Source organism: Argentina silus (assembly GCF_951799395.1).
Source record: "Argentina silus genome assembly, chromosome: 4".
Lineage (NCBI taxonomy): Eukaryota > Metazoa > Chordata > Actinopteri > Argentiniformes > Argentinidae > Argentina > Argentina silus.
In genome coordinates, this window is record NC_139658.1 from 11,901,050 (window position 1) to 11,922,278 (window position 21,229).

The 21,229-nt window shown below is 39.5% G+C and overlaps 2 protein-coding genes across 3 annotated transcripts in view; both read left to right on the forward strand.

The window, feature by feature from the left end:
• The window catches only part of quob (quattro b), a 30,527-nt gene extending 25,537 nt beyond the window's left edge, over positions 1–4,990 (forward strand). The window contains exons 19-24 of one of the 2 annotated variants that reach the window (XM_083668201.1): positions 139–316; positions 1,263–1,379; positions 1,627–1,890; positions 2,394–2,656; positions 2,780–2,830; positions 3,407–4,990. In XM_083668201.1, the coding sequence (XP_083524327.1) occupies positions 139–316; positions 1,263–1,379; positions 1,627–1,890; positions 2,394–2,656; positions 2,780–2,818 (861 nt within the window). In that variant the 3' untranslated portion in view covers positions 2,819–2,830; positions 3,407–4,990. Of the gene's footprint in view, positions 1–138; positions 317–716; positions 1,211–1,262; positions 1,380–1,626; positions 1,891–2,393; positions 2,657–2,779; positions 2,831–3,406 lie in introns of those variants that run through there. The other variant, XM_083668202.1, reaches the window with a different exon arrangement.
• A 1,431-nt stretch (positions 4,991–6,421) lies between these two features.
• Positions 6,422–19,132, forward strand: tgm2b (transglutaminase 2b). Its single transcript, XM_083667928.1, has 13 exons — positions 6,422–6,507; positions 10,220–10,399; positions 11,655–11,873; positions 12,427–12,545; positions 13,268–13,396; positions 13,762–13,939; positions 14,138–14,273; positions 14,568–14,671; positions 15,139–15,387; positions 15,911–16,189; positions 16,423–16,583; positions 16,830–16,966; positions 18,475–19,132. Exons 1-13 carry the CDS (start codon positions 6,498–6,500, stop codon positions 18,623–18,625), a joined length of 2,052 nt encoding a protein of 683 aa, XP_083524054.1. The 5' UTR covers positions 6,422–6,497; the 3' UTR covers positions 18,626–19,132.
• Positions 19,133–21,229: the final 2,097 nt, after the last annotated feature.

Below are 21,229 nucleotides of genomic sequence, written 5' to 3' on the forward strand. Positions count from 1 at the left end.
TGCTGGCACTCAGAAGAGTTTTTCAATTTCAGTTGGACCACTGAAGGGGTGCTTAGTCCATGGAATATAATGGCACCTTAATCCCTTAAAAAATGCACGCTCCTTCATCAAAGCATAACATCTTGTCTTCTCTTACAGACATCTGACATTGGGATGACCCACAACTCTGGGGACAGTGGGCTGTGCTTTGAGATCTGGTTCCGGAGAAGGAAGACCCAGGATACGTACACCCTCCAGGCCAGCAATGGAGAGACAAAGGAGACCTGGACCAAAGACCTGGAGCGCATCCTCTGGGAGCAGGCTGTCCACAACAGAGGTCAGAGGTCATTTTATGCATTCTCCAATCAGATCTCTCAGAATCATGGAGAATTGCCCTAAGATAATGCATATAATTAATACATTCTGTGTGTTCTAATAGTCTCAAATGGTGTCCTATCGTTTCCTCTATTCCCACTGCCCTGAAATTAGTAAATGGGTTAAAAACAACCAAATAAACAACCATGTTTATTTACCTGTCAGATATCATGAGATACAATGAAATGAAGCCAATTTAGGCAATAGGCATGCAGCTAGCCTGGCACGTTTCCTGTGTTTTAAACCTGGCAGCCACCAATCAGATTGTTGTGGAAGCAGAGGTCTTGGCAGCTCCTTATAATACAAATACAAAATGTCACAAGAACGAGACTAGCCTAAAGACACAAATAATTTGTTTCCAGTTGTCACTTATCAGCATTGTTAGCACCACCCTCACCACCCGAAAAACTGTTCCAGCTGCTGTGGTCAGGCAAACGCCTTCGCTGTCAGGCAGCAAGAACAGAGAGACTAAGACTGAGTTTCTTCCCCCACGCCATCAGGATCATCAACGATGACCCCACCAGTGCCCCCCTCAAGTCACTCACACACTCACTGACATCATAACACATATGCACACACATAATCATCCATCTGCTGTTTATACTGCTTATACTGCTTATACTGTTCATATTGTTTATACTGTTTATACTGTTCATACTGTATATTCTTTAGTACTTCTATTTTATTTTATTTTATTCTATTTTAAAACTTATTGTATTGTTGCACTACTCTGTGGCACTGTCACTTTTGCATTTCACTGTATACTTGTATGCACGTGACAAATAAAGAATCTTGAATCTTGAATCATTTAGTTTTTCTCTGCCTTGGTCAATGCGTAAGTAATGCCATTGTGTTCTTTTTCCCCCATTGGTCGACATTTGAATAATGATACTCTATTTGTATTGCAGAGGTCCGTATGCAGGAGAGGGTTTTCATGGGGATTGGAAACAAGCCCTTTATGGACATCCAGCCTAGCGATGCGGCTATCAATGACAGGGCTGTCAACTGTGTCCTGATGGGACGAGGTACTGTACTGTATGAAGTTGCTCAACGTTTCTCACTGATTAATGAAATCATTTAAATCATTAGACTATTAGTGGAATAGTTGCTTTTAGTGAAAATAAACATTATCACAGATAAACGATATTGTTGTTCTTAGTAAGAGACAATCATTATCATAGACATACATATTTTCCTCCAGTTGTCAAGTTGTACTTTTTGGGCCATTTCTCTTGTCTCCTTGTACAATTTGATCTCATCTCGTCTTCCCAGACTCCAAGGCGTTGGCCTCAGGGACGTCTGGGACGCAGGGCGGGTTTCCTGTGCCGCGGCCAAAGTCGATTGGTTCAGGGAGCAGTACGTCGTCCTCTGGCAGCCACTCCTCTTCTTCCTCAGGGAGAGGGTCCCTGTCCCCTGTGGGGTATCTCTGTGGCCCGAAGCGGAGGGGTGTGGGGGGTCATGGAGGGTATGTGGCACCCCCTGGAGTTTTGGAGGAGGATGACTTGGACCAAGAGAGCGGGAGTCAGAATCTACTGAGTGAGTGAAGCAAGTTATAAATTGATCCAAAAATAATTCATTGATTATTGAACTCGATTATTCACATTATTCATCATTCCGACTATTTACTTCTTGTTCCGATAAAAGGTTTTTTTCTCGCTTAATTGCTCAAAATGTTTTATATTTCCTGGCTATTTAGACCACAAAGACCTCTAATAACTTTAGTGGTGACAATCGGTGGAATGTTCCTTGAAAAGAGACAGAACTGACCCCAACTTGTTGCTAAGTGGGATTTTGGTTTGACTTTCTATGAACCACCTGCTTCTAATGCATTATGAATGCATTATAAGCAGTTACTGTATCAGTATGCATGTATAGCAGCTGTTAAAAGGAGCCATGAGCTGTTATGAATGCTTTTAGCATGTCTTGTAATGTTCTATACTGTGGGTCTGATAGTCACCTATGAGTTACACACAGGTGGTCTCTAGAAACAGGTACATATGGTACAGTTCCAAGTCTTACCATTCTCTCCTCTATCCCAGTGGACAGCTCAGAGTCGTCAGGCGAGAGCGTCAGTGGGTTCAGTAGCTCTGGGCATAGCTGCCACTCTGTCATCGGAGGAGAAGCAGAGGACATCTCCTCAGTGTGTGCCTCCATCATCAGCCTGAAAGAGGTGCTAGCCCACCGAGCCGAAGTCTCGTCTGATCTCCACAAACCCATGAGTCCCACTCGGTCCACAGAGAAAACCCCACCCCCGGTCGCACCCAAACCACGGAATCTACCCAAGAATCCATCCTGTGGCAAGGTGTGGGTTGAGCATGAATAGCATGAGTAATACCATTTCCCAGAATCATCTATAATTGTGTTATTGTTACTTGATAAGATATACCAAACCGTACATGTTTTCATGTTTTTTCTTCTGCCACAGGTTCAGAATGTTGTCATTGGAAAATCAACAGAGGTTTAACCTTTGAGTTTGGTAAGTTTGCCAGCAGTGATGACAAAATCACTATGATCAATTAACAGTTTAACGCACCAGTCATTATTGTGTCCATACAGTCTTGGGGAAGGTATTCTGAAAATGTATTTAACTATATTACCAATTACTATTGAAGAATTTGAACTACACTAAATCTACCTTTGAGAGAAATATAGTTTGTCAAACTAAAGCTACTGTATTATGAAAAAGTACTACTTAACTCTTATTCCAGCCCTTGAACATCAAATTTCCCTACTATGGTACCTACTATTCTTTTGGAAAAATGTAGTGAGTAGTGACAGTATCTTATTGTACCGCTACATGGCAAAAAAAGTAATGAACTACTAGAAACACTACTAGGATTTGAATTTAGTTTAACTACCACCAAGCTACTGCAAAATGCAGTTAAACTGATAGTTCAACTATATTTACAGTAGTGGAACTACTCCCCAACACGTGTCCATATAAGACGAATGATATGAGTTGAAATAACATGGGTCTTTTTCTAATATTTACTGTATTCTCCACAGGTAATAATGTTTGTGCTATTTATTTATTTTTTATATCTCCTCACAGATTCGAACGAAGAACAGAAGACTCAGAAAAGGTCTTGATGTGTTGCTATGTAAAGAGGACTATTATGATACTATTATTAAGTATGTGGTTTTAAAATACTTATAGCCACTGTACTCCACTGTAACTATTCTGTTTGTATCATACTGTACCACTAAAATGACCCTTCATGTACTGTATTCTAAGTCTGTACTTTTTTGTATTGATGTGTCCAAATTGTCATTTTGTAGTGTAAAACATACACTATCAGTATACTGCATTAGCCTTTACATTAATCTCAAATACAGTACAATACAACAAAATGTGGAAATAGACTATGTTTGCTAACAGGTTAAGCAATGTTTAGTTATTTAGAATGTATGCAGGATTATATTCTACAAAACCATCAATATGTGTAGGATTGTAGTGTCATACCCAGTGGAAAAGAGCCAAACGCTATTAGAAACTGTGTTAATATGTTTGTGGTTTTTATGACAATTGTATAATTTCTTAGGACAATATATCGAGGAGTTACCTACAGTATGACATTGCACAGTATGCTGGTAATATTCATTTGCTGATCTTGTAACAAATATGGCATTAGAGCTCACTTTTTCTTGAAAAGTAAGAGACATTTTAATTTTAGTCTGACAGTAATGTGTATCTCAATATGCTGTGTTCTTCTTAGATGTTGTTTGCTCAATTTCATACAGTATGAACTAATCCATGGAACTGGTTTAGATAATATTGCTGTTTTTATCTAATTGTGTGTTGCCCCTGTGTTTGAAACATGATTGCAATTAATTTGTCCCCGTTCCTCTGAACTGGATTGAATCAAGGAATATGAATGTGTTGTTTCAGATTTCAGACACACTTTTGAACTCAACTCATTGTGGCGGTTGAGTAAGCGTGGTCAACTTGTTTGACCTACAGCCATATAGTAAAAGGGTGAATCATTTTACGAGAAAACAGTTGATAATATTTATCTCTACAAACATCTGTAAACCAGACACCCCAGCTCCAGTCTTGATTGCTCTTAATCATAAATCACCTCCATTACACAACAGGATGTACTGAAGCCATTGTAACTTTCCATGCCTATAGGACACGCATACTGATTGCCTCACCTACGATTTTTAAATTTGAAATCTGCATCTTCTGAGTCCCCTGGGCGTCTAGTAGGCCATACATGTATAACTTACTAACATACAAGAAAAATGTTATAATACATACAAAATCATACTAAGCTTTAGTGATGCACGTACATAAGTAATTGGAGATTCTCATCATATTGCAAAGAATCAAGACTTTTATCATATTGTTGTTTTCAGCGATAGTATCCTAACCACTAACACTAATTGGTTTATCCTTTTTGCATTCATGTGAAATGTTGTTTGTTCCAAATTTCAAGCCTTTCATCCATGACAATGCTATATTTATTGACTCTGTTTTGTCATATGGCTGATTGGCCCATTTCAAGAATGTGGTAAACACTATTACCATAAAATCTGTGTTTATTTGTGCATTATGTGTACCTAATTTGAATTAAAATGCATTATCAACAGTTTTGAGGACTTCGGATTATGGAAACTTTTGAGGGTTTGAAAGTTGCTCCCAAAATGACTGTAAAAGTATTGATGATAACTTACCTCTACCTTCTTCTTAGACAGAGGAATGGAAAGGCACTGCTACTGCTCTTCAGGGGTTTAGATGGAGTTCTGGCTTCGGTTATGACTGTATGAATCACAGAGCCTGATGTCATGCACATACTCAGAGCCAAGGCTTTTGTTTGTGATCAAATACTTTCTGCCCTGCTAAGCTTCAAAACACATAGCCTTGCAGTTTCACTGGAATGTGTGTAATGATTATGATATCAATTGTGTTGTCCTTTGTAGCATTTGATGGGGACTTTAAAATCATGTCAGCTTTGACTTGTCAGGCCAGGCACTTGATTTGTGTGTTTTTTTAACAACATGTGAGATGTTAAGAAAAAACATTCGGTTTTTGTTTCAACTTGTAACCAATTTGAAATGCTTGTACTGTACAAGCTACTGTACTGTACTAGTTAACCATTCCACCAATCACAGTTTTCCCTGCATTTGGGTCTTCATGTGTTCTTATGAGTTCTGAGAAGAAATACTGTATGTGCTACACATTACCACTTCCCAGATTACATTTGGTTCAAATTATAATTTCCCAAAGTACATTCGAAGCATTACATGTGTATGTGTTTATGGTACATTGCAATCATGAATTAAGATAGGCCTATGTTTTGGGTGACTAATAGTCTTCTTGACTTCCTAATAGATATCTCACCACCTCTGATTAATATGAAAACAACGGAAAACCCCTGGTGTGATTTTACCATTGCACAATGGAATCTCACTGGACCTCACTGCAATTGATTACTTGTTGTAACAAGAATACAACTGCTGACATGCAAAGAAAAATGAACTATCACCAACATACAGTATATGACAGGTTCCTGTTTTTCAGCCTGTCGTATGTCTGTAATAGTTCTCTTTTCTTTGCATCTCAGTGAGGCTATGGGTTTTCTGACATATTTCAGTATAATGTATGGGAAGGCTTGTAGTCGAGTAGAATCATATTGGAATGCTGTGGAGTCACTGAAAACTGTGTCCACTTTCTGATGATCATTGATATAGGTCAGGCCACTTTTTGACAAAACTGTACATTTTATTTGATTGATTTATTGATTGATGTTGACAAAGATAATGACCAACTATGGTGCTTTGCTGACCCAACCAGTTTTTCATGTTGGTTAACTATGCATGAAATAGGGTTGTATAGCGTTGGTGGCCAGTGCACAACTTTAAATTCCCCTTACCAAACTTTGGGCGTGAAAACTGGGTGTAGACAAAAATCTTACACGCCCCAAACTCCGACACAGTATTATACCAATGACTGCATTATACGCAATGTTTGACCAGCGGGTATAAAGACATTCTGAGGATTTCCGGTGACGCGCACGACCACTACTAATAAATAAGAACCCCGCTCACAGTCAGGATAGCGGCATAGTGAAGTAGATTGCCTTCTTATAATAACATTCAATACCGCACAGACTATAATCCGATTGTACATCAACGCGATCATGGCTCAAGGTAAGATTTTAATAACTATTTGAAATGCTATCTAAATAGTGCAAACTAGTTCTTGCAACGTATTATATTCTGCTTTGAAATAAATATTAAATATGTAATTTGAACGACTGAATAAGCCTTACAGTTTGTGAACTTATGGTTATTTTATCATACAAGCAATGAAACATGCATAAGGCCAATTGCATGTGCAAACAATAAAACATATCAAGAAATGTTTACACTTAAAAAGCATGGTGGGGCAGATTTATTCGTTTTATTTGTTTCGACTTTTGAGTGGTTTTCGAATAAGCAACATACAAGTTTAAACGAAAATAAATCTACTTCGAAAGAGCGAAAGTTTTTTAATATAACATTATATGGACATTTGTGAATATTTTGAAAATGCTGAGAATAAACCAAGTGAAATGAGAAATTTGACCCACCCCTTCACTATAGATCTGTAACTGTTGCATGCAGTAGTCACACATGACTTGTTTTATCATCATAGACATTAAGGATGTCTCCTTCTTTTCGGCTATTTTGGTCAGGGAGGATTTGTTTTCCCACAAGCACTATGCTGCTTATTAGTGCGCAATGAATTCCAACATTTTCTTGATAAAAGCATTTCCTCCCAGCTTTGAGCCATTGTTGCTGATTTCAGTGTTTCATATTTTCAGTTTGTTTCGTACTGTGATAAGCTTCCACAAAGCTTCCATGCATCCGAACAATTTCTTCACCCTGGTGTTTGAAGTGAGAGTTAATTGTTGCAATGGAACCTTGCCGCTTTTAATAGCAACTGACAGCTGTTGTAGCTGCCACTCGTAACTGTGCCAGACTTCATTGGAGCGGTGTCCTTGGGATGGGTTAGGGTTTTTACAAAGCCCCTTTGAACCCATTCAAACATTTCACATATTCCTGACTTAAACCTTAGTTTGACCATAAATCAACCAGGTTAATGGTACTGTCATTGACCTGTCCGTGTCTGCAAATGTGACAATCCAGAAATATGGTAGAGGCACTAAAACATACATAGCAAATGATTGTTGGTTGATGTTAGTTTGATACATATTTGTTTGATACATAGGCATGCAATAGATTATTATTGTTAAGCCTAAAATAACACTGACAGTAAACATTTACAATGAATAGTCACCACTAGTATATGAACTGCATCTTGTGTTTGTTGCTAGTACTCACTCTGGTGAAGCTGAAGGAGTCCAATATGTTTTCATTAAATAGTTACAGTAGGTAGTGGGGAATGAGTTTCACCTGTTTATCATGTGTCTCTACACATGCACAAAGTGGTTGATTATACTGTAACTCTGCTGTAGTAAGTATGGGTGGAAAAACAAAATACCACATTTCCAAAAGAGAGCAAGCATTCATAACACAGCATTGTGCATTCACAGCTGTCAGAGAGAGAGAGAGAGACCTCTTGTTGCTTCTTTCATGACTAGAAGTTTGCTCATTATGGCTGAGAATGTATTTGCTTTTCCTCGGGTTTAGGATGCATTAACTGTACCTGCCTCTGTCCACTCCATACAGTATTTGGTTTACGCCGTCCCAGTGCTGCCATGCCGCCCTATAACACAGTCCTTGATGTGGTGTTGCTTCAGGTTGGTAGACTGGAAGCAAAACAAGGGTGTGCACGCCTAGGATGATGAAGATTCTAAACTCACTGTAGCACAGTAGCCTCACTGCACAAGGCAGATGATCGCCCAAAAGGGAGGACATACCCCTATACACATCTTAACCTAGTGATTGGCCAATAATGTCATCATGTTACAGTGTTCCATGTCACGTACAATGCAGTGCTCTAGTATCTTCAATACCCAATGCAATTGTACAACTTACTACACCTCGATTACAGATGTCTAACTACAGAAACGTCAGTACTATCTCACATTCAGAGCGCACATATATTTTGTCATACAATTACGCAAGAGTACTAATACAAATATATTACCTTTGATACAAATGATTTAATACGATAATGAAACACAGCAATAACTACACTAAAACATTAGATCAATTGAGCTTTTACACGGTTGTTTGGCAAGTAATATTGTAAATAAAGTTTTGTTTAACAGCCTCTCATCTGTTATCAATCTGCCTAACGGTCTCCAGATTCTAACATTGATAGATTTATTTTATTGGTTTTGTTGCCTCTAGGTGTGTGAGAGCAAAGGCTACCAGCAGCTTTATGGCTTGGTAAAATGGGCTTATTGCCAACTATATCCCCAGAAGAATGAGTTAATGTGCCAACCTCCCTAAAGCTAATTTAAAACCTACTTTCCTTCACCAGGGAGACTTGAAATCCTCTGTCAGTGTAGAGGATGTACAGTCCTGATGGCCACACAATGAGTTGAATTGACCATCTTGAACCGTAACACATCACATAGCAGAAACAAAAAGGATTCGGCTCAGTTGCAGTGGAATTCTGTCATTCCTCCAAAAGTAGCACTCAGGCAAGGGCATACAGTCAAAGCCCCTATAAGGCCTTGGTCTTAAATAGCTTGACCGGATACCTCAGATTATGTAATAAGGCCTATCTTACTATCTCTTACCTATCTCTTACTATGTGAGTTCTGACAGTGCACCAACATCAATGAGTTGCTTTGAAACAGTAATATTTGAATTAAAGAAAGAGCAACCTAGCATAATGTGGGTCCCCCAACGGACATGTTAAAAGTAAACAAAAACAAACGTAAGGAAGCACTTGTCAGTCAGTTTTAGTTTTTTTGGGCATGACCTCACATTTGTTTCCATGATGTTATCCCCTGCTGAGGTTTGTTTGACAGAATTGAACCCCACAACAACCCAGAGGAACAACCCTGTCTTGAGGACATAGGATGACTGTAGTTCTTCTTACAAACATGAAATCAGAGGGTGGCATTTTCTTAGTCACACTAAGCTCTGGGGAAAAAGAGAACTGTTCTGTACAGTATTTGCACACCTCGCGAGGAGTGAACACTACTCTTTCATTCTGTCTGTTTTTCTCTCTTGTGAAATCCATTCATCAATGGGAGGGTTGAAATTTGTCTGGAGGGCTAATGTGGTGATGTTTACACAACCTTTGGTGGTTAGTCAATAGAATTGTTTCTGTTAAACACTTTACTATGGGCTTCCCTTTATGCTTCAAAAGTAAAATTATTCCAAATACCAATGAAAGTCCTTGGCTTCATGCACTCTGCCAGAGATAATCCTCAAGTGGTAAACAGCTGCAAATGTCTGGCAATAATTTGCAGCAGACATTTAGTTAACCACGATTTTGTGGTATATTTACCAGAAGTTTGCCGTAAACAAAATAATTTGGGTGACACTTGAGCATTCATACAAGCTCCCTATAACACTATATCCACCATGCATATGTTTTATTCTATACCCTTGTTTTTGTCTATACATAGACTTTCATGTGGCCTTTAAAGCATACCATTATGTACTCTATACAGGTTTTATTAACTTCCATATCATTACGTAGCAGACATTATTGCTGTAAAAGCTAGACACTATCTATCATAAAACAACTATCATATCATAAAAATGATAATAAAAAGAAGTGGACTTGTTTTTAGTGCTAAAAATAGAAATAAGTGTTGAATTCATATGTTACAGTAGGAACCTCGACTTTTCCAAGCTGCCCTTGAAAAGCGACAAAACTTCCAAAGTTTGCAGGTTGTTTGCAGTCATTCTCATGGAATAAATTCTTCCTGTTGTCAACTTCTTCCCTCAGCTTTGGACATTGCCCACTGGGACCTGGAGTGTGAGTTCAACAACACAGACCATCGCACCGAGCTCAATGGGGTGGAGCGTCTCATTGTGAGGAGAGGCCAGCCGTTCACCATCAACCTGCACCTCCGCTCTGGGGCCTACCAGCCTGGCACCAGCACTCTTAGCCTCATCGCAGAGACAGGTGGTGTATCATTATTCTCAGAACACATAATCAAATCCTTTCAGTTTGACTTACTGAGACTTCTGTATCAACCCACACAACCAAGACTGAATGTTGCAGTCTAACAACCTGCACCACAAGCGCTCCGGTGCCGACTTACCTGGGGCCAGGCGATCTGTGGCTCACTGTAGAGACAGGTCCGCATTATCACATAGACAAGTCTCTATGTCAGAGTCCATTCAACAACCTGCACCTCTGCACTGTAGCAGCCCAGTAGACAGTGTTATCATTTGATAATGAAGAATTTGGAGGTAAAGGTATTCACCAAGTTATTTGCTACAACCTCATGGCCAACATTTCAGACTGAGACATTTTTCCTCTTGAACAGAGGATGGAGAGCATTGTTTCACTGGGGTGTGTCAAACGGGAAGTCAGATGTCTAGAAGGAGATAGGGAGGACAAAAAGCCCTGATGATGAGGTCTTGTGTTGTTTTAAGGAAAGGGAAGATGTTTTAGTTTGTCCCTATTGTGAATGATGATGCTTTTGACTGCCAAAGAAGTAGTTGATACTATAGTAATGTACAGTGTGAAAGGGGTGTATCTGGAGTATCTATCCAGGCCACTGCCAATTCTACAGTATCCAACTATGTGAAACAGGAAGTGGATAATTTGACAGGAAGGCATATGTCCTATCAAAGATAACACAATTGATGTGAAAGTGCAAGTATTTTTTAATGGTTTAGAATATAAACTTTAACACCAACTGTTACATTGAATAGCCGAAGGGGAAATGTCCCACTAGGTTTGGCATGCTGTTGAGAGAGTGGAGGAGTTGAAAGGGCAGACTTTTTGGACATTTGCCCAGTGTGAACACAATGGAATTTCAGTTCATGCAGTTTGCCTGCCCTCAGATCTTAACTGAGGTCACTGAGAGAAACTTGAGTTCCCATCGTTGTTAGTCCCTGTGAAATCATCCACCCATACACTTTTCTCTTACTAAACAAAAGAGGATTCCAGAGATGTTTGAGGAAAATTGGGGGAGCATTGGAAATAGTGTGGGAATTGTGCAGCCTGGCTTTTCTGTTCATATCTCAATACTTTCCCCTCTTGACATCATCTGTGCTGAAAGTGAAAGCACCCCAACTCAGTGGTGATAAAACAAACACAGAAAGGAACTCACTTAAGACTTTCAAACATGCATTCTTGAAGTTAATTACCTGTTTCCTTGTCCAAGCTTCCTGCCCTAACCACTCCTCTTCCCCATGTCCTCCCCTAGGTCCCCAGCCCTCTGATCAATATGGTACTCGGGCCTCCTTTGGTCTGACCAACCACATCGACGTGTCTTGCTGGAGCGCCGCGGTCACCAGTCCCCCTGGGGACATGGTGGCCCTGTCTATCTGTTCTGCCCCGGACTCACCCATCGGGCGCTACTCCCTCACCTTAGGGGGATCAGGGCGGTTTGAGTTTGTGCTGCTCTTTAACCCCTGGTGCCAAGGTGGGTAAACACTCCATGCATCATGCTGTCTGCGACTGTGTCCCACTTCAGTATGGCAGGAATATTTTTAGCGTCAGGAATGCTATAGTCAAGGGCATCAGCATGACCGGCGGAGAGATAACAGTTAGGGCATACAGCAGTGACATTTTGACATGTAAGGACTCATGATGGATGGATGGATAACTATGAGTATGGCTATAATGATGATGACTGGTTGAAGATCATGAGGAGGAAGAGATATTCTATCAGCTAAATACACAGACGTTATGTCACATGACTGGGAAATACAGCCAGTCACATCACTATACATCTCTGCTATATATGTTTTAGATGGACAACTTTATGTTCTGTATCAAAGAAACCTGGTCATTGTTATAATACTATAAAAACAATTATATTATATTATAATAATATAATATAATTGTTTTTTTAATGCTTCCAATAGACAATAAATAATTCTGAATTCTGAATTTGGGAGCTACAGTAGGCTGTTTCCAGAGAGGATGATACCTAACTAGTGTATGGTTTACTACTGCATGTCTCTTGACAACAGGGGATGCAGTGTACATGGACAGTGAGGAGAAACTAAGGGAGTATGTATTGTCTCAAGACGGGATCATCTTTCGAGGCAGCTACAAACACCCCATCTCTACACCATGGAACTTTGGCCAGGTACCAAAACTAACACAGGCACTATCCTTCTTCTGGAGGAGAACCAGAAATAGTTTGCTGTCAGTGATAAAGACCTGACTTTGAATCTGGTTGAAGCTTATCCTGACAAGGGAAAAATTGCATTCATCATGAGATTTGTTATGTTATATAAACTGTTTTCTAACATAACTACTGTACCGTGCACATTCCCATGAATAAAATTCAACCCATATTTCATAATGGGTTGACAGGTTTGATAACGTGAGTGGGAAATTAGCATTCAGGAGAACTGGGCAGTCTTACAAAATCTTTACAGTAAATCATTGACTGATAAGACCCAATTGAGGCACTTTTCATTGCTTTTCACCTTAAGATACTAATTGGTGTAATCATTCTATGATTGACAGTTCTTGATAATCCAACCCATTATTGGAGCCACTTAAATGTGTGGATACTGTTCAATATCTAATATCTAATTCCATATTGTGCATGTGCGTATGAGACTTTGTATGCGGTAACTTTACTAAGCATTAGCATCTGTTATTTTCAAAGGGGGAATCAAAGACAAGAAAATTAGATCAAACCCTAACCCTAGCCCTATTATTTATCGTTCCTTTGATCCTTATTTGACCTTTTGTTGATCCTGTCATGTTTTGCTGACCGTTCAGAAAAGAACAGGGGCAAACTTTATACTGGAGCAAATTTTTTAAATCTGACCTTGTGTGTTTGTCTGTGTTGTGTAGTTTGAAGATGGGATCCTGGACACATGTCTGAGAATTCTGGATATGAACCCTAAATACCAACGTAATCCTGCGAAAGACTGCTCAGGGAGGAGAAACCCCATCTATCTGTCCAGAGTGCTGAGTGCCATGGTAAGATTTAGGTCAAAGTTGGTCATGCAGCAGTGGTGCAGAGACCCCCAAATCCACATCCAGGGATGCCATTACTAACATTTTCTATTGAGTTCTACTATATGTAAGCTGAAAAGTTTTAGGAAGGGCAAAACAGATCCAGGCAGGGGGCTATTCAATGGTAGTGGAAACACTGTCGTACACTACAGTACAATACATTAATGTTTGTAAAGAATTAGAGAGTGGCCTTTTCTGCAATTTCTTTTGTTCAGAAATCTCAAAGATGATGAAAGAAAAGAATAAAGAAACTGGATTGAAAGGGATAAAATGACAACCTATATTTTTCTGAAGTGATGACCCAGACTATTGTTGCCCTTGTCTCCCAGGTGAACTGTAATGACGACAAAGGGGTCTTGCTAGGCAGGTGGACTGATGACTATGATGGGGGGGTGAGCCCCATGTCATGGACGGGCAGTGTGGAGATCCTGCGGAACTGGGATGTTAATGCCTGTCAGCCTGTGCGCTTCGGCCAATGCTGGGTGTTTGCAGCAGTGGCCTGCTCAGGTATGACACCACATAGGGTTTATATTATTGTGCTTAACTGCGTGTCTATGTTTTTTCATGGCATTTTGTAGGCTACTATCAAAATCTGAGGAAGAATGTAAGATTACTCATCATGCAGCTCACTCCAAGCCCCATCAGTACGTTGAGACATGTATTTAGATCTTCCATCATTCTTAAACCTTTTTCTGTGCCCAACAGTTGCTCGAGCCCTGGGACTCCCCTGTCGAGTAGTGACCAACTACCTGTCAGCCCATGACACCAACAGTAACCTGGTGATTGAGCGCTATGTGGATGAGGATGGAAAGACTGTCGAGAAATCCAGAGACATGATATGGTGAGAACTCAGGAGAACTATGACACCATTTCTGTAAAGCTACTGTGTGAGAGCAGAGCTACTTATCATTTATCACACAGAACATACAAACCTCTCATCTTAGAACAGATGTAACTGCCTGGTTTTAACCTTCCACTGTATATGTGACTGGACCATGTTTTCCACCAGTTTGCTCATGTGCTGCATTTTTGCGAGGCAGTAATCTGGAAATGGTTGTTTACCAGAAAGAATGTCCACCTTTTTTGTCAGACAGACATCTGTAAATGGGGTTACATTGATTGTGTGTTTCTGCAGGAATTACCACTGCTGGGTGGAGAGCTGGATGACCAGGCCTGACCTCAAATCAGATTTTGATGGTTGGCAGGCCAGTGACCCTACTCCACAGGAGAAGAGTCAAGGTAAGGCCTACAGTAATTGATTCCTATGCAAATCAGAGACCCTATAAAAACAAAGATATTAATTCGAAAATTACATGAACTATTATCCTTGCATTAAGATGGACTCAATTCAACTTGTTGAGTGATTTGTTGATGACATTTTTGCATTTTAGCTAATTTGTCATAGCAGAGTGTCATAGCAAAGGGTATGAATACTTATGAATACTTATGAATACTGAATACTTATGTACATGAGGTATTTCTGTATTTAAATTTTAATACATTTCTAAAAACCATTTATGGCGTATTGTGTGTGGATTGATGGCAAATAGTTTTAATTTTATAAATTAAATTGAGTCTATAACACAACAAAATGTGGAAAAGTGAAGGGGTCTGAATACTTTCCGAAGGCCCTGTATGTTATTGGTACACTACTGATGATATTTAAGTAAAAGTTGCACATTCTATGACTTTCTCTCCTTTCTCAGGAGTTTACTGCTGTGGCCCAGTCCCATTGAAAGCCATAAAGGAAGGCGAGCTCACCTTCAAATACGATGCGCCATTTGTCTTTGCTGAGGTCAATGCTGACGTGCAATACTTCCTGAAGCGCAAAGACGGCAGCACAGAGAAAATCCCCAGCTCCACCGGTTCTACTCTGGTGGGCCAGAGGATCAGCACTAAGAGCGTGGGCAGCGATAGGAGGGAAGACATCACACACCTGTACAAGTACCCTGAGGGTAGGGAGTGACGCTATGATACAAAATGAGCAACCCCAATACTTACCCCTGTGGTACACTATTTTCACATGACACCCTGAAACACACTTGAACAGCAACACATCACCATGAAAAGGCCAGGCATAGGGTTGCTGGTATACAGTACAGTGGCATTGTGGAGACTGACCAACAGAATCAGAGGAGTAATGCACTCATGTACTGTAGTGAAAGTGTAGAGAGGTAGGAAGGGGTTGAGTTGGGGACACAGAGAGGGGAAGGGAGTGGTGAAGCAGGACAAGGCTGATGTTAATCATGTGAAGTCACTGCTACAAACTATGAAACACACTCCAAAATAAACATACTTCTGCCAAAAGGTCACAGAGGACCACAAAAGAGACATGCTGTGATTGGGTTCATTTATAGTACTATATATGGAAGAACACTGTACAGTATCACATTGAAGATAAGCCTGTGGAAAGATAATGCTTATTTACTACATGTATGGCTGTATCAATATCTGGTGAATCATTTATTTTGTCCCCAGGTTCAGATGACGAGAGGGAAGCCTTCAAGAAGGCTAACCACCAGAACAAATTACTGCAGCAGCAGCAGGAGAACGAAGGCCTGCACCTAGTAATCAAGGTTATCTCAGAGATGCGGAAGGGCTGCGACTTTGACGTGATGGCTGTCGTTACAAACAACACATCCAGCGACAGGAAGTGTCGCCTGCTGTTTGGCTCCAGAGCTGTGTCCTACAATGGAATTCTGGGGGAGAACTGTGGGTTTAAAGATCTGCTCAATATTGAGTTGTCACCTGGAGGAGGTCAGCATTCTTCAGAACGAGGAGTGTGTGTGTGTGTGTGTGTGTGTGTGTGTGTGTGTGTGTGTGTGTGTGTGTGTGTGTGTGTGTGTGTGTGTGTGTGTGCGTGTAGTACTGTATGTGTAATCTATGTGTAGTGCTTTATGTGTATTTGTATATGCTTTACATTTATTGGATTTTGTGTGTGTGTGTGTGTGTGTGTGTGTGTGTGTGTGTGTGTGTGTGTGTTGATCTAGAGAGGCGTGTTCCTCTAAGGATGAACTACTCTAAGTATGCGGAGGCCCTCACAGAGGACAACCTGATCCGGCTGGTAGCTCTCCTTTTAGACTACAGCACCCGAGAGGCCATCTACGCAGTGAAGAACATTGTGCTGGACAACCCTGAGATCAAAGTCAGGGTAAGTTGAGAACTTTGTGCTATGCTGACTCTTTGTTTGGTTAGGCGGAGTTTCCAACATAATGTGTGTATCTACCTAGAAGGGAATACATTTGTAAACATGAATCAATACATGAAAAAAAAAAAGCCATTTTTTATTTTATTTTCATGATTTTCAGAGGTGGAGCATTCTACATATTTTTGTAGTTACACGTACTTGTAAAGTGCAATATTATTTTAAGCATTAAGAAATGTTCTTTCTCTGTAGATTCTCGGGGAACCCAAAGAGAATCGGAAGCTGGCAGCTGAGTTAACCGTGCAGAACCCTCTCCCAGTGCCGCTAGAGAACTGCTGCTTCAGCGTAGAGGGAGCCAATCTCACTGGAGGAAAGATCCTCACTGAGAGGTACAGTAGGAACATAGTAGCATGTCATGACTATGCTTAGTCATTTACATTTACATTTATGGCATTTAGCAGACGCCTTTATCCAAAGCGGCTTACAACAAATACATTTGTTTAAGTAAGTGAATCATCTATCCAACAGTCATCATAAGACAAAGTAATCAATGCTCACACCAGGGGCCATTGGCAGTTGTAATGCCAGAAGCCTTTTTTTTTTTTTTTTTTTTCGTTTTTTTTTTTATTCATTTTTTTTATTAACAGGAGAGAACTTGTACAGGGGGGTAGTGGGGGTGAAGAAGTCTCTAGGATTGGGGTTAGAGTTAGTACAGTGGGGGTAGTAGGGGTGAAGAGGCCTTTAAGAGGGTGCAACGACAGGGACAGGGACTTAGTGCTTAGTGATGGAATAGAATGACAATTATAATGGTTTAAATTGTATTTCTTGTCACATATAATATTGTTTGTCAAATATTTTATGGCTAAAATGTTAAAAATAGAGATACAACAGCACAAATACAACTTTGGGGAAGGGACACCACAGACATGACGACACCACAGCACAGTGTGTTGTATTTCACACATCATAGGACATACCAATGTTTACTTATAATGTTATTTGTGCATGTAAAAGATAGACAAAGACAGAATAATAGCCTTGCTAATAAATGATGAGGTCGAATACACAAATCAAACACACTAAAACCATCTGGCAGAGATTATATTGGACTAAACTGCCAACATTTTAAAACAAAATGTAGCTTCATAAATTATCATTATGATTTGGAAAGTACTGCCGCACTGAACTTCTGAGTTGTCATAAGCGCCAGGTCATGGATTAATTTGGATTAATTTGGTTTTTCAGAAAATGTTTGCACTATCTTTTTTACCAGCAATTTTCTCTCCAAGCATCCAGAATCAGATGAGATGATTTGTCAGTTTGTTCAGCATGTTTGGCTCAATGTGGTGTTACGCAATTGAATAGACAGCCTTGGGCCAGGGAGTATGAATGGAATGAGACCAGCAGAGAATCAATACAGTCTACTTTGAGTAACTGATCAAATGAATATACAATATCTCAATATCATATGAATAAAGTGATGATCAGGGATGATCATCCTCCAACGTTTTCAAGCGGAAAGTACAATTGGCTTCTGAACATTCAATTAAGCAACACATATGCTACCTGATTATGACAGTATGTGTTATTCCTCATCTGATCTATGTTAAATACTGAGTGAAGTGAGTAGTAGCTGATGTTGCAAGATTAAATCATAGGTATGTACTGTGATTCAATTTGTGTTCAAACCTGTCAGCAAGAGAAACAGGAGAGTGTTGACCAAGCTTATTTACTCAAGACCCCACACAAGAAAATCCATGTATAGTCATGGTACTGTAGTCATATAAACTTTCATTAAAAATAACCAATTGTCTAAACATTTATATTAGGAGGGTAATGTGATAAAGTGCTACAGTGCCTGTCACTATTATAATATGTAAATATTTTCCCTCCTTAGACTGGGCTGCACTGTTGAACCTGGGCAAGACGCCAAGGTCAAGATCTACTTCACGCCCACCCACTCTGGCCTGAGGAAACTGGTGGTCGACTTTGATAGCAACAAGCTGTGTCACATCAAGGGCTACAGGAACGTCATCATCGGCAAATAGAGAACCAGCCCCTACTGTTCTCTCTCCATAAAACACAGTTAGGATGATTCATTTTAATACAGTATACTAATCACATACAGTGTTTCTGTTTGATATAGAGTGTCTTCTGGATACATTTTTCAACCTTTTAAGATCAGCAAATTCATAATATACCTTTGCACACAACGCCTTTAAATGTAATTATTTTTTGTGCATTGGCATGTGTAAAGGGGCGGTATTTGTTGGGATTGCAAATCTGTGCACGCAAAGCTTTGAAATATATCTTTATTTTGTTTAATTACTATTTTGCTCATTGATATATTGTAAATTAATGTATTGACTATGCTACACATTAGTAGTATTATTACTCATGGAATTGCTTAAAATTTCATTTGGAATTCCTATCAAAAAGTACCCTTAAAAGTCTAAAATTATGAATAGCATATTAGGTGCTATGTACTGTTTTTATACCATATACAGTTCTTATACTGTAGGTTTGTGGTAACTTCTACCATTAAAACATTTTGGAATACTTATCTTAGTGTGTATCTTTCATTTTTCAATTTACAAAATGCAATATGTCATTATGCTCAGTGATACAAATTACATTAAGACATCCATAAAAAGGCATTTGATATGACCATTAATTATTACATTAGACACAGCTTTACGGATGTTATGCCAACTCCAAACCTATGAACTCAGTATCAAAGAGAGTGCAAAGAGAGTAGTTAGCCAACAGGGGTTGGGTTGGGGTTGCTATCATTTAGGTGAAAAGGTTCATTTCAACTTTCTTGGCAACTCTGAAATAGGCAGTACTGTTGCTAGAGATAAGAATTTTCTGAATTTCCACATGACTGCCTGACATGGGAAGAGATGACACATGTTGGGCACCTAAATTAAATCCACAATTAACGCAGCACTAAAGTATTGATAGGACGTGTCTCTTCATGTGGATACCTGTTATTGGTTAATGATGCCATACCGTACAGAATCAGTGTCACAGAATCATTGCCACAGGTGGTGGATCATTGCAAAATGTAAAGTGTATTATTGGGCTCAGCTATTGGACTCAAGATCTTAATGAAAACATACACAAACGCACCTGGAAAGAGGCCACATATAACCAACGTGCATCAATGCAATCAACATGATGAGCAACACCAATAGAGAATGGATGAGAGTCTAGGTTTGTGGTGGCAACACATACTCCAATCTGATCTTGATCGTATTACCTCATGCTGAGGTTATACGTGACACTAAAAGCAACCAGCCAACACATTGCCCTTGGATCTGGGGTGTGGCTGTAGACATTTTTCTTAAAGGGGAGCAAGTAAGAATATATGGGTGAAGAGTTACCTTGTCTCATGTGCCAAAGTCGCTTGTTAAATCAGGAATGTACTATGTTGTGGAGTTATTTGGGGGATGATATTCTTAAACTACCTATGAACTGGCTTAAACTACACATAAACCTTTGCACTGGGTAGAATTTAATTAACACAGTATGAAATCCAGGGGGAGAATGCAAAAACAAATGCTACAGTATAATTAATTCTAAACAGAACATCTGGATGTAAAGGTCTGGTTTTTGTAAGGTTCAGCTCTTTGGCTCTGAACAACCCCCATTTTGAGGTGCCTGGCCGATGTAGCCTCAGCGGAAATTCTGAACATTATCCCCCATTTGGTTGTTTACTTTGATAAAACATTACAGTAGGTTGTATTTAAACCTTCCCATACAATATACTTCTACCAAGGGAGAGTCACAGGTTTAGAAAGCCACCCCCTAAAATCTTTGTGAATGTTAACTGTTACCACTATCTTTGTAAGTAAGTCTTGTTTAATAATTTAATTAGTTGAAAACAAGTGCAATATATTTGAATATACCCTAATAGTATATTCACTCATAATTGGGGAACATACTGTAGAGCTATCCTAATAATGATTTTGTAGCAGTGTGCTGAGATGACTATCCTGCAACTTGCGGTCCATGTTTCATGTTGATTCATGTCTGTGCATTGATTGGTAAACCAGCGGCCAATAGTTTCATAATTGTTTTAGTTTTCGCCACTTCCAGACATGTGTAATAACACCACAGTAACCTAGTTCTGCTAAAATGTTTGTAAAGAGTTTGCATGGTGGCACTTACTTCACACTCCTGTATGAAATGCCATGCTCTGTTAACTAGAGGCAAGAGTAAAGTTACTCTTTATCTAACTTACACATGACTTTTGTGTTATGAAAAGCACTTTGAAAATGAGTTGAATGTATTTAGAATTCCATAGCAGGATCTACACGTAAGATGCTGTGAAATATGTATTGCACAGACGGACAATATTTGAGGCAAGATGTAATGTAAAACGGATTTTGATGTAAAATGGATTTTGATTTTGGGGTAGCTTTCCTATGTTCGTATTTTCTTATGGGGTAACTATGCATTTGAATTTGATGGTGTAAAATCGTAAGCAAGTGAGTCAGGGGATAGGATCATGGTGTAACACTGACCTCTACTGTTGATAGAAGGGTAGTGCACAACAGTAAACTGAGAGCAGTTCATTGCTTGCACTGTAGGCGGCAACAGTGTATCGTTGTTCTCTTCTTTTCAGTAAAATACGAATACGAATGATT